The 14,986-nt window shown below is 35.3% G+C and overlaps 1 protein-coding gene across 2 annotated transcripts in view; it reads right to left on the reverse strand.

Moving 5' to 3' along the window:
* Window positions 1-5,747: 5,747 nt before the first annotated feature.
* LOC131076327 (uncharacterized) overlaps window positions 5,748-14,986 on the reverse strand; it is a 211,076-nt gene continuing 201,837 nt past the window's right edge. For both annotated transcript variants that reach the window (XM_058013462.2, XM_058013464.2), the window contains 2 exons: window positions 6,176-6,364; window positions 5,748-6,040 (listed from right to left, as the gene is read on the reverse strand). In XM_058013462.2, the coding sequence (XP_057869445.2) occupies window positions 5,957-6,040; window positions 6,176-6,364 (273 nt within the window). In that variant the 3' untranslated portion in view covers window positions 5,748-5,956. The remainder of the gene's footprint in view (window positions 6,041-6,175; window positions 6,365-14,986) is intronic.

Consider the following 14,986-nt stretch of genomic DNA (forward strand, 5'->3'; position numbering starts at 1 on the left):
ATTGTTTTATCTCTTCTCTCTTAGCTACACACTCAATCATTGAGGCTTTCTTAAGGAAAAATATTGTTGTGTAGCATTAACATCCATCTTCTCAATATTTTCTTCATCACCTAGTTGGTGATGTTGATAAGCAAGTTTCCGAATGTGTTTTGATAATAGTAAAAGATTTCTTTCTATATCAATTCTCTTTATTCTCTTTAGTAAATGTCTTGATGACTAGCACCACCTTTTACCCAATACCTTACACATACTATTTTATTAATCCTTTTAGACCTAGGATTTTATATTCAAGTTTTGTTTAATCATTGTGTTCTTAGTCATAGATGGGTTTAAACGCACACACACACACATTCCTATTTTCATTTTGACTACCCATGAAAGTCAAAAGACCAAAATAAGGGCTTGACCATTCTTAGCAAGCTCCTAAAATGTCCTAACCATTTTTCTTCTTCTAATTATGAAGATTTGGAATAATACAACCAAACAAAGATCCCCCCTTCTCTCTATTGTCATTTCAATTTACATGGATTAATTTGACTTCATAACACTTTGTATATCATGGTACCCTGTGTTTTTTGTTGTCCTTGTCTCTTTCATACAAGTGAGTTTGAAATATGTTGAAAATTTTGAATTTTGTCTTCTTTGGAAGATAGTGGACGACGATAGTGTAATTTCCCTAGATACTAGTGTAAGACCTATTCATAGTAAAACAAAAATGCAATTTATGTGTATACATACAAAATCAAGCAATTGTTAATTCAAACACTTTCTATTTTGCATGTCAATGATTTTTTTTCAAATGTACACTCCTTGTCTTGAAACATTGAATCCAAAATTATGACATGCCATTTTGCACCAAAAATATATTGTATGTATCATGTAAGTGGTGGTTCATTTATAAAACTAGGAGCTATTATTTGGTTGATAACTTCAAGAAAACATGCAAACACTACTTTTTTTCTTGTATGCAGTTTTAATAGCTTAGTTATCATCATTTTGTGCTATCACATAGGTGATATCTATTTTTTAATTAGATGATGCATCAACTTCATGATACATATCCTAACATCCTTTGAGATTGCATGAATTCTTCCTTTTGATAAAATCAATATTTAGCAAATTCCTCCATGTTCAAGCAACGCACTTGTACATTACATGATAGTTGGAGACAAAGGTGTACCAAGCTTTGCCTTATATTTCTTTTGTGGGGCAAGACAAGGTGGCACATGTCATCAAATGGGGTTGTTCCACCCTGATCCATTGAGTCTTTGTGTTTCTGGGGTTCAAAGCTCCATATCTAGGAGGTACGATTTATAAAGGACCTAGTTTGCACTTGTAGCAAAGAGAGGACTTATGTTACAAATCCCAAAACATGATTTTAGTGACATCAAACCTTAAATATTTTTTGTATATTTAGTTTTTTCTTGAAAAAATGTGATTTAAAAAAAAGGAGATTATGTGATTTTGAGTTTATATACAAAGGTTATGGCTTGTAAAAAATGAAGAGCTATCAAAAAAGGTTTTATTGAATTCATTGAGGCAACTTCAAATTTGTCAAGGTATTTTTTAATTCATTTGAACTATGACATCCGTTTAGTTAAAGTCACACTCAATCCTGCCAATCCTAATATATGCACTTCCTCATTCTTATTGGTGGTAGTTGAAGAACTAGCCATACTTCCTTTGATCTACACTGAGAGAGTCAAGGATGGCCTTATACGATTTGAGCATGGTCTTCAAGTCCTCAAAAAATCTTGAAACTTCCTTGAACGAAACCAAGATTCAAAGTTGGTCGATACTTGACCATTTTAGATCTACAAATAGTCACTTCTAAGTTAAATCACCATATGAATGGTCTAAATATAATCAATCTATGATTTCTTTCGAAGGGTTCCACAAATCAACATTGGTTGATTGGATAGATTTGACACACTAGTAAATTACCTGTTTGGATAATAAATTGGCAGCAGCGTTGGCCTCTCAACATATGTGCTTGATTATATAATCTGTCAAACCTCCTAGTATTGTCCCCACATTATCAATCCCCATTCTCAACTTCTAGCTTGCCACATGATTGTTCATAACTAATTTAATTACAATTTCCAAGTCTCCTTCGATATCAATATGATCTAGATTTGATTGTTTGCATTTTATCAAACCTTCCAAAAGAGCCGAGAATCCGACATCACTATTAGATACCTTTGGCAATTTGATAGAGGTCGCTCAAATGAGTGAGCTGCGATAATATCTCATATTGTAACTAACACTAGATGCTCCTAGGTTCATCTTGGAAGCGCCATCAAAATTTAATTTATTCTCCCAAACAATGGCAAAATTCACTTCATAGTTCTTTCCTTTTATCCTTGATGATGACCCCTTTAGGGGGAATACGATGGTTCCAATTTCGTGCAATTTTCTCATCCCACGAACTAAAGAATTTGCAATTTATATTTAATACCTTTGTGTTTTGATGTTCGCTAATGTTGATTTCAATTTTTGTTAAAAGAGACTCACATGATGTGGCTATATCTTTGAAAATTCATGCATTCTTGTCCTTACATATATGCCATATGACCATTGTTGGGGTAGCCCTACATTAGTCGGACCACATTGAACCTTTATTGAGTATTGGCCATCAAGAGAAAATTTCCCAAAGCTTGATGGGAAGAGGTCCTTACCAACCTAGTAAACTACAAAATTTTGTCTAACACACTTGAGCAATCTCACAATTAACCAACAAATGGTTTATTGATTCTTCGTGCCTATTGCACATTGGACAATGAAAAGGGCATACAAACCCCAATCACATTAATTTATCACCTATCAAAATTTTATTATGAAGAGCTGTCCAGGCGAAGGCACTTGCCTTCAACAAAATATTCTCGTTCCAACATAATTTTGTAGGCCATGTACATCATTCCTGATCCCGAATCGATATCTCATATCCTAACTTTGTTGTATACTCACAAGTCTTAGTGGAGGCATAGAAGAGTGGATGCATATAAGAGCTTTGGGAGTACTTTTAAGGGTTGTTTGAGCTAAGACTGCTATTGTACATGCTCTATTTACAAACCTACATGGTTTACATGTCTTCTATTTGCCCTTTTGGAGTACTGGTTTACATGTCTTCTATTTGCCCTTTTGGAGTACTTAAGTCAATACTGTTAGAAATACACGTCTTGGTTGTCATTGATGTCAAAATGATACAGATTGATGATTCGAGTTGTTGTTGATTGCTCCAAAAAGTTATCAGTATGAGGATATGTTCATCTTGATATGAGAGATTTGGTGTTGGTTGTGGCATTTGATTTCGTGCTCTAGTCGTTCTTGCAGTCTGACAATATGCAAATGAGTTATTTCAAAGGTGCAGTCCTTCATTTTTGTGTCTTGATGTAGACATGGTAGTACAATCCTAATACGCTTATTACCATAATTTGAGATTGCTATATTCATGGCTTTGGTGCTCCAGAAGTCGTGCTTCGGATATTGTGTTCCATAAATGTATTCGGTTATGTAGTATTGAACAACTCTTCGTGCTCCGGTTTCCTTCGGTCTTTCGATTTATGTAGATAATCTTTCAATGGATCATTGTTCATATATTTAACCTTGTAATTCTGAGTTGGATCCTGACCTTTGTGCTCTAGTAGCGTGTTATTTTGGGAATTTGAGGAAATGCTCTTTCCGGGTTAGGCCAACCTCAAAAGATTATATTGTTGTTTTTGTTTTGGTGGTTGTAGTGTGTGATTTGACCATCAAAATATCATTTTGGAAAATGTGTTGAGGTCGACTTAATGCATTCCTATTGACACACACACACACACACACATATATATGTATTCATGTGGTGGTTGAGAAGTGTGGGTGTGTGAGCAAGTAGATTGCGATGAAGTGAGTGAGTGAGTTGATACTTGTGAAAAAGGACAGATTTAGTGCAAGTGTGTTTGAAGCAGGTAGATAATGAAGGTTGTTGTAGAGTAATCGGATCTTTTGCAAGTTGTTGGTGTGTTATTTGAGCTTAACATGACCTAATCCCATGCATATGTAGATGCAATTTTCTCAGTTCTTTTTTTTTTTTTTTCGGTGGTAAGCCTTTCCGACAATGAGCCACTGTAATCTAGGCAGTGAGCCCTTCGACAGTGAACCTCCTTTTGTATTCACATATAACTAGTTATATTATCTTAAGAGTTAACCCTCTTTGTGGTTTCCACATAAAAAAATTTGGTGTCTCTCTTATGGTTGTGTATGTTGTGCATTACACTTCTATTGCATATTTCATTTCATGCTAAGGCTGATTAAGATCAAGTTGTGTTTCAGATATTCGAAGTGCTTTTATTTTATCCTAACCCCCCCTTTAGCCCCCCCCTCCCTCTCTCAGTATTCCGGTTTGTACCCCCCCCTCCCCCTCTCAATATTCCAATCTGTTTAACAGGTACTTGCTCACCTTTTAACAAGACTTTTCACCCAAACTAGGTTTCTCTAGGGTATTTGAGTCTTCTTACATGGTATTTTGTTCTCTTTATGCCTCATTTACTTGCTACTTATATTAACAAGTTCTAGACATGTATGCTCACAATTTGCGAGGACTATCCTTGTTTACAAATTAGTATTGAGACTCCACAACATGGCATGGTTTGTATTAGCTATGGTTGTTGATATTGTGTTGGTTCTTGTTGTACTTGTGTAACCACTGACACTCTTCCTTTGACCTTTTTCAATTCCTTCTTAGCATCCAAACTCATTAATTGATACATACATTGTATTGGTTGATGTCATTATTTGCATACTCTACGAGTCTACACTATATAAGTTCTCTGAAAGGGTTGTTTTACAAGACTTGTCCCTTGTTGAGTTTGTGTTATTCTCACTGCATCCACCAAATTGGCTTTAGAGCAATAATTGATAGATAGGGTTCAAGGTTTGCCAATCTTTTGCAACCCTTGGATCTTTTATTGAGTCCACTTATTGAACTTTTCTGTACAAAGTCTGCACTACTTAGTAGCTTCTGCCCTCAAAATCCACAGCCACAAGGAAAGGAGCACTAGAAATCTTCATTCGGGTTTCCATATAGTCTTGATCGTACTAGTGAGTATTGCAAATATGATTATGCGAAGACATGTCAAATGAATTTTAAAGGAGCTGGGCAGAAAGTAAAAATAATCATCAACAGCCCATAAGCAGGAATGGAAAACATTTATAAATATAAACGTATTGATTATCCCTTGTCATGGAAAAAAGGCAATGACAAAGAAGAATACAACGAACATCTCCAACACTAGTTCAAGTGTGCAAACTTAAAGGATTTCAAGAAAGACCCTCAACAACCACCTTAAACAATATCTCAAGCCTCACAAATGGATCTCAAAGCAGAGACATAAAATTCTCAGACATCAGCAATTGTTACACAGTATAATACTTGTATTTATTTCCTGTTTTAAATAAAGATGATATTAATTAGTGTCATTAATGGACGTGACATTTTAGTTCTGAACAATTATTGTCAAAACAAAGGAACTGGGTGGCATTATATTCAACTGCTTCTATGGGTCTATATCCTCCAAAGACTACCAAAAGGCCAATTCTTTTCAAATATACTTATCACCACCATGCTGGTAAATACACCTCAGGATGGAGGTTGATTCCCTGTAGTTATTGAGCCTGCATTCTTTTTAAGAGTCAGATATTTCTATGAAATCTTTGTTTTACTTTGTGCTCTATCTACAATGATCACAAGCCAAAGTCTACCCGCAAGATAGATCATATGCTACATATTCGTTATATATTTAACCCTCAAGAGGCATAAATATGATTACTATACACAGTCTTACAAAGAGAGAAAAGTATTCGACCCTCAAGACTAAGAGGCTTAAATATGGCTATTAAAAATGATACAAAGAACAACAAAAAACTTAAAGGACATGAATTTATTAAAAAAATAGTCGAGATTCACAAAATTGACTTAATGAAAGAAGGTCCCTGCACAGCTAAAACCAAATTGAATGATTTCTGACTCCGTTAGAGACTCTTGGAGTTGCTTTATGATCTGCATCACAGTTAAGAGAACGGGAAAAATTAGTTGGTATGCTATTTAAATGCCTTGGCAAGACCAGGCTTGACATAAACCAAGAAATCATTAAACAAATTCACTCAAAAGGAGGACCAAGAGGTGATAGCTTACAAGTTTTGCATTTTGGGATTCGTTTGAAATTGGTGGAGGTACTTGGTTCCATCTTTGCAATCCACTCAAACCACCCCGCAACTGACTTGCATCTATGCCACCTTCCAACTGGGATATCTGGTTTTTGAAGTATTGTGTTGCTGAGCTAAACCAATGGAGTGAATCAAATTCGAATTCTTGACCAAGCACCTAAGAAAGCACAGGATTCATAACCTCTTATAAGGAAATCTTTCATCTCTGACAGTTCACTAAAATGACAAAACTAAAAAAATAAATAATCTTTGTTAATGTAATACATCTATAAATATAACAATGAAAATATGCCTTAAACACTATCTTATTACATAGAAAAATGTAAGTGATGTTATTGGATTTGTATTACTATTTTTACCAGATAAATGAAATGTATTATGTTGGTGGTTTTATATTAGTAAAAAATTGCAAATTTGAGTGGCTTGCTTGTCTAAATATTAAATATTAAGATATTTGCAGTCATCACCATGGCTATCACGAGTATGATCAAGTTTGTTGATATGGATCAAAACCATGTTTGGGGGAAATCTATGATAGCATCAACTCCATGATAGTAAAAGCATTTTTCTCAAGTGTAGAAATAATTGTTCATCACCACTAGAACAAGATGAACACATCCTTGCATCTCCTTGCATATGCATTATCCCCAAAATATTGTAGCACAAGATACTTCTTTTGTTGAAAAGTTTGTCATTGATGTCAAGAGGTTAGTCATCATCTTTATGAATGAAAGAATATGTTAGAATGTCGTTAATAAATAAATATTGTCATTGATGTCAAAGGCACATTGATAAAGTTTGTAAAGCGTATGAAGAGTATTGATGAAGGATGAATCCATCTCTAAGCTTGCAAGGTGAAATAAAATTTATGACAAAGATGAAAGACAAAACAAATCTGCAACCCATGCTTTCACATCAAGCCAACTGCATGGCACATGGCGCATGGTGCATGGTGATCTACAACATAGGTAAAATGATCTACAACATATGAATCACAGAGTATGCTGACCAAGTTGACTAAAATGATATAAAAGGAATAATTATATCTCACTTAGATGAAAGTATAAATCATTGGATATAGCAAGCCCGATAAAGAACAATGAGCAACTTAAAATCTAGTCATATTAGATTACCTCATGTTTGAAATACAAAGTCAGTAACCAAAGAAACTTCAGAAATTATGTTTTCTAAATGATGAGAATTAATGCCATATTGACGAAGAAACGTTTAAATTCTTAACGAGTATAGACCATAAATTCGATGCAGCAATATGTATGTTCAAGACAATATAAAAGAATGTTTATGATTCAAAAAACAGCAATGATATAATTTTCATTAAATGGCTTAAGCAGAAATTATGGACAGCAATTTACGAAACGAATTCATCAAAGGAACAATCCAATTTATGGAGTAATCTAATAAAAAGCAATATGCCTAGATTACGATAAGCACAGAGGCTATCACAGAATGGAAGAAGGAACAGATCGATGAGCAGAGAGATTTTCTGTTTCAGATGGACTACAACTTAAGACAGGAACAATAAGAGATACATGGCATAATGCTGAGAAAATAATTCAGTCACAAAGACTTTGACTTCATTTCAGATCTCTACATGCTTTGAATTCATATCAGATCTCTACTTGCGACATCATTTAAGAGAATAAGACATTGACGTGGAGAACAAGACATTGATGTACACAGTTTGGTGAAGAAGATCAAATGTAGTGATGGCAGTGATCAAGGAAATCATTCCTCAGACGCACAGTGATCATTCCTCACAGCAACGATCAAGCAGTTTGAAATGACAATTCATGCCTTAAGTATACAAGCAAATCCTCATTAAATAAAGTCACTAAAATCATGGGCAACACGAGAGTATGAAGACCTCATGCGATTGAAATGTGATTCACCGACATAGTCAAGTTATGATGGACGGATTCATTGAATTGACTTCATATTAAGATGTATAAGACAGCGATTAAGAAATAATAAGACAGCAAACTATTAAGGAAGAGAACTATGTAGAAAAAGGTGTGATGAAGATTATTAATACAAAGTCGATTTACTTATGAAGTGACTTAACCATAATATGGTGCGATCTGTTTGGAAGAAAAGTGAATACAAAGGGGTGCGATTTGTATGTAAGTGTGAATTTTTATAAACATACAATAATTTGTTTATATCAGCGATTAAGTTAAAGATGGAGCTCTCATAATCAAAGACAATGATTATCTTTACATCAGTTTTTGAAGATAATTTAATAGTGCTTAGAAAACAGCAATGAAGTTAACAAAGGTTGTGGTTGTGTAAACTAAAAGGGAGTAACTATTTTTCAAAAGGTGCAGCGATTACATAGAAGATATGTCTATTATGAAATGGTATTTCTCTTAAGAGAAATCGCACTCTTTCACAAGGAATATGAGGATATAGGATAGGCTGAGATGTGAGATTAAGATGTGAATGTAGAAGTGTTGAGTAATAAAGACATATCATATGCACTAGCAGATATATGAACATGAATATGCAGATTTGAAACAGTGTTCAAGAGACAGAAAATATAAGAAGACTATACAGATGTCAAGAAGATAAATATGCTAATATAAAGGTGGTCTTGCAAAGATAAAAACATTTGTATGAAAGTGAAGGCAGATTTGAAGGAATAATGAAGGCAGATTTGAAGAGATAATAAATTGTTGAGAAGCAGATTTATATGTAAAGAATGAAGAACTAAGAAGAAAATCAAGTTGTAATGATTTATTAGTAACATTCAAAAGGTGCAATCTTGTGTTGGACGTTGGTGCTTCCTAAAGGAGAGATTTGTGTCTCTTGCTAAGTTGGTGCTTAGCAGTGGGGGTTGGTGCCTACAAATTGTGGAGATTGGTGTCTCTAGTGGGGTGGTGCCTACAAATTTAGAAGTGGGAGTTGGTGCTTCCAGTGGATTGGTGCTCACAAACAAACTTAGGGGTTGGTGCCTACAAAACATTGTTAAAGAAGAAATATATAAAAGCAATAATTTGCTGTGGTTTTCTCCCATTTGGGTTTCCACGTAAAACCTTGTGTTATTGTGTTCTTATGTGCATGGTTGTTGGAATTTAGTGAATAATATTATTGTGGATGATAAAAGTTTGAATTGGTAAAATTTGCTGTTATACTGATTCACCCCCCCCACTCAGTATAACCTTGTGCTCTTCATCCTTTGCTAAAGAGAATTAAGCCATATAGAAATAGTAAAGTTGCTAATGTGTACAAGTTGGCATTTCAAAGAATCTTCTCACAACGAGAAGTGGATAATGTTTGGAAAGAGTCTGGCAAGTTCATCTCAAGACAAGATCATAGTATTCCTGCTCGCTGAGACCAATACAAGAAAGATGCTCAGACATGGTGGTACTTCCATAGGCAAGACTATTTGTTCCTCTAGCCTCTTGCAGTCAAAATTCTATCACAAGTATTTTTTATTTTTAACATTCTTAGTACTTACGACACTTTTGCATTTTTTATTTTTAAGTTGTATTTAATTTCTCTCCAATATCAATAGGTTGCAAGTTCTACTTCAACTAAATGGAATCAAAGAGCACAATCATTTATCCACTCAACAAAGTGTAATTGTTTGGCTGCAAAAAACGCATAAGCCTTGGTCTATATCCATTTTAACTTGCGACTCCTCAATATATAAAAATCTTGTTTGCAAGGCTTGACTGTTAATAGTCTACCGCTTGCATTTAGGGTGAAAACATGGTCATTTAGTTATTTAAATTCATGCAAAACCACCAATTGATAAAATTGCATGGATTGCATAATTTTAAATTTGGTTATAGTTTTATGTTTTAGGTTTAGTTAGATCTCATGGAGCTTCCCTTATAATTTAAACAGTGGTTCTAATGTATGTGCTGTTTCATTTTGTGTTGTCTTGAACTAGACAAATAAAAATGCTAACATAATTGTAATTAGATAATGAGAACTGTAACAACCGAAATACTTTAACAGAAATAATACAACTCAATAAAATTTCTATTGAAAGTTTTGCAACTAATAATCAAGTTCAGCTGAAAAAGAAATAATTACTAACTTAACTACCAACTTACTAGTCATTTCAGCAGAAAGGAATTGACTGTAATTAATATTCTTTTTAATTTCTATAGAAAGAAAGAGAACAGTTAAGAGATTATAGAATAACGAACTTTTTGCTGCAACAAATGCATACATGGTGAAAAACATGGAGAGGGAGAGCATCATCAAGGGCTTTTCTGCCCAGCCACGGACACAAGTCCCCCATGCCTCTTCCTACTGGAAGGGCTCGACCCTTCACGAGAGTAGTAGACTAAGGATAGAACAATGCCATTAAGCCCTCTGAGCCTGGTGTTTAGAATCTACACAGACTAGCCGGTCATACACTATAGGTACCCCCTAACTAGCATGACACTCTGGCTAGTGGTGTATCTAATTCTTGTGAACTAATGGTTGCATGCTAACTGTAGCACCACCTTGGCCAAGGTTTTATAACAAAGCACGATAGAGTGTAGTCTATGTTCACCATGCTTACTAGACATAATGAAAGGAAGTATTCTCAATCACAGCATTATACAAGTCTTGCTGACCAAATATAGTCTCAATTAACCATTCATAAAAGAACAAACAACAACAACTACCGACACATTGGGTTTGGTATTATTAATACATCTTGTTGCAGGTACCAGTACAAACCAAATTTGATATTGAACATTTAACAAGTCAGATAGTTCACAAGGGCAAGGGAAACTCAAATTGACCCTCGGCATTACTCGCTTCTGTAAATTCTGATATCATAACATTAATTAAAGAACACAGACCATCGGTTCATGACCGAAATCAGACAAGACTTTAACAAAATGATACATAATATGCATGCTCAAGCATTTGTTGCATTGCTACTTCCAGATCGTTTAGAATCAGCACCATGAATTGCTACACTGAACAAAATCTCTAGATTCCACTCACACATACAAACTATGCTCAATAAATTAATGCAGCATTTACAAGTACAGTGCTACATATTCATTCGAGCTCCCTTAATCAAACATTAGCAAGTAATAAGATTCAAAGGATCTAACTGTTGTATACAAAGGAAATGACAAAACATATTTTTCCCATAATCGCATCAAATAAGAATGACACCAAAAAAACATTATGCTATGATCGAAGAATTAAAGACTCATGTTTGAACAATTAGGATCGGTTTGAAAAAGGAGCCGAAAACTTCCATGTATCGGTCCAGATACAAGTTGTATGCTCAACACGATGCAACTTGATTGAAGAAAACAAACACTTCGGAGTCTTCTACGAACTCCTTCCTCCTTCACATGTAGAGTAACCTTTTCTATCGGCTAATAGAGCTTCGACTTACATCCAACCATCCCTTTGCAATGAAATCCCAAAAAGAATGCTTTAAGAAATGAAAAGCATAACCAAATGACAACCGACTCCCCGACTAGTCATCACCCTTGCTATCTAAGTCGCTACCCAAGAAAAGGCTACGAGCCAAGAACCCAATACAGTAAGGCAAGGTGGTAACATCCCACATTACCAAGAACATATGCCACAAAGACTTCAACCCCTACGACATGCTGTCGGTGGTCATAAGAAATGGAATCCGCCACCAAGGTGTTACCCCCATGATCAAATGCATCCAAATACTAAATAAGGAACATGTATATATTCATACATGTACATCCATGTATGTGTGAGAATATATATATGATACTCTAATAATAATTTATAAAGTATTCAGAGGAAACTCATATAAATATACAATATATATAGCTAAACCAAGAAAACTCAATGACAAGGAAACATGATCAACACAAAGATACTTAACCGCTCAAAAGACACAAGAGGCAATAGGGTAACACAGGTTGACACCAACAAGAAGGATGGTACAAACACTACCCAACCAAGGTGGCAACACTCACAGGAATACATCTTACTTCCCTGGCTCAAGGCTCAATGACAATTGTTCTTTTCCAAAGTCCGCGATCCTCTCCTTAATGATACTCTCCCTCCTCCTTGAGGGTGTTGCGATTCCTACATTCACTTGGTTATATGAAAATCAGTTAGCCACATCTTAAACCATATTAACAAATCTCATTAAATATTGGAAACAAAATAACTTCATCATTCATTTTCCATTCATAGCAGAAACAAAAGCAATATCATCGATTAGCTGAACCAAACAATAATATGCATTTTCCAAAGACGGGAAAAAGGGATGTAACAAGAACTAGGGTCTAGCCAATATTGCTTTACCCCCATCTAGTTATTTTTTAGTCTTAAGTTTGTTAAGAACCTAGGGCTTTCATTTCCCTAAAAAATTTCTAATGTAATTGGATAAATTATGAAGTCCCATAGACCTACTCTAGTCATTTGTAGAAACTAATGTAATTTCTCTCTCTCCAATTCCTTCCTCCACTCTTGTAGATGTATTAGATTCAGCTGCAAACAATTGTCCAACACTATCAATTCTGACATGGCATTGCCAAAGAATAAAACCAGTAGGTCCAAACTAGGGTCCAATGCTTCAATGGAATGCTCAGTTATAGGAGGTAGATGTTAACCTCTTTAATATAGGTAATTAGAATGACCTATTCAAGGGATAATCATTGTAAAGAGCCGAGCCAATTTCTACACCAAAAATTTGCATTTTTTTCCAATGTTTAATAGAAGAGCATTTTCTCAAATGAAGGTGTGAAGCAAAGAAAGATCTCCTTCATGGAAAGTAGAGTGGCTAAGGATTGGTCTACTCTTACCAATCTTCTAATATATGATCAAACCCCTTGATGTGTTTTTATGTTAAGCAGTTTGGTTATCCACTTGGTGATATCCTGAAAGCTTGTAATGAGAGTATTCATAAAGAGTAGTGCTTAAGGTGGGTATGTGCTTTCACACATATAAGTTGTTATGGCATTATTTAAGCAATCAGTAAATAGAGAGCTCCAATGGTGCATGCAGATAAAGATGGGAAGGTTGGGTATTATGTTGGTTTATTCCTACTATGCTTTTTGTTTGTTGATCACCATGCCAGCTTTCTCTAAGGATTTTCTAGGTTTTTTTGTGGTTTACCGCTCATGGCAGGTGGCAGCTGCTCTCATGAATCATTCTGGCATGAAAAGGTTTCAGAGAATAGGCTTAGGAAAAATTTCACTGCAGCAATGCAAAGAATTTAAAGGTAGTCAAAGCTATCAAGGTGCCAATGTGTAAAGTCCCCTTCCTAATGTGCCCTAGAATTTGCCCAAAAATCACAATTGCAACCAATTAGGGTTAGGGTTACATCTTATCAAATAAATATTTCTTCAATGATGCGATTCTATATTATCTAAAACATTATAATTAGAATTAGTTTTGGACTTAGAGAACTCATGATACAGTGAGGTCAAATTTATCTATCATTAATACTTTGATGTTTTGCTGTCAAATACAAAGTTACCCCGAGTTTCCGGGACAGGGACGGCATGGGATGGCAAATTTTTTTGCCAAATTTGGGGACGGCGGGGGACGGCAAAGGGGACGGCTATATAAAATATAGGAAAAATTTAAAATATATAGGAAAATTTCAAAATTCTAAATGTTCATATGAAAACATAGATAAAGCATGCATACATACATTATATTCATATGAAAACAATAAAACATGGATATAGCATGTGTATGATACTATGAAAAGTTGAAAACATTTTAGAATGTAAATTCTGAACATACAACATTGTTAATACTCAATAGACAATATGCAATTATGCATTCATAAATCAGAATTTCAATTCATTCACATTGTCAATATGCATATCAATCAAAGAAACGGGACTTGGCAAGGCCGACTTGGATTCGGACTTGAGACTCGGCTGGACTCGGGAAAGTGAAAAACTCAAGAAATTTAGAGATTTTTAAAGATTTAAAACTTGTTTCAGGCACCCTTTATTGAATACACCTTAAAGACACAATAACATCATCAAACTCGGCTCATTTGATTACATACACAAGTATTCATCAATCACATAGGCATAAACGCAAATTGTAGCTGAAGGAAATAACAAACATAGATATATAAATATTGTCAAATGTATACAATATTACAAAACTCATGAAATAAAAAATCCATGTCATCATATGATCATCATCAAATGTTTCATACAAATACCAAAGGTAAATACAACTACAAACCTATGGCTCAGAGGAGCCTGCACCCTTCGGCCCCGGCACCCTGCGAAGGCGTCTAAGGTAGGTCCTGGATGATTCGACAGCCATAGCCGCTCCCCGTGACACCATGCCATGCTCACCAACATCAGGAACATCCGTGTCACTATCTGCCTCTGAATCTCCTGTCTGTGCTCATGCTCTCCGCTCCTCCTCTGCCATGGCTACAGTCTCAGCCTCTATATCTACCTGGTCGATCCAATCAGTGTCAGACTCGGAGCTTAAATTTTCCCTACTTCTATCGACGCAGTTTCTCCCCATATTTTTCGACGGGGGTTTCGGGGTAGCGCCCCTTGCGCGCTCCCTGTCGCGATACAGGGCGGGGTCGAGGGGCAGCGCCCCACGAGGCCAAAAAAACTTATTATTTAATAAAGGTGTCGGGTGTTATTTTTCTATTGGCTGACATGTTGTAACCCTAATTTTTATCATTCTCAGGCGAAGGTTATAGTGAACAAAGACGATACCATTCATTTAAAAAAAACTTTTTAAAATGTATTTTTTTGTCATTTTACTAACCCAGCCAGTAGCTGAGTTTGGGGCTCGGGACTCGCCAAACTCG

The sequence above is a fragment of the Cryptomeria japonica genome, chromosome 11, assembly GCF_030272615.1.
Source record: "Cryptomeria japonica chromosome 11, Sugi_1.0, whole genome shotgun sequence".
NCBI classification, from domain to species: Eukaryota; Viridiplantae; Streptophyta; class Pinopsida; order Cupressales; family Cupressaceae; genus Cryptomeria; species Cryptomeria japonica.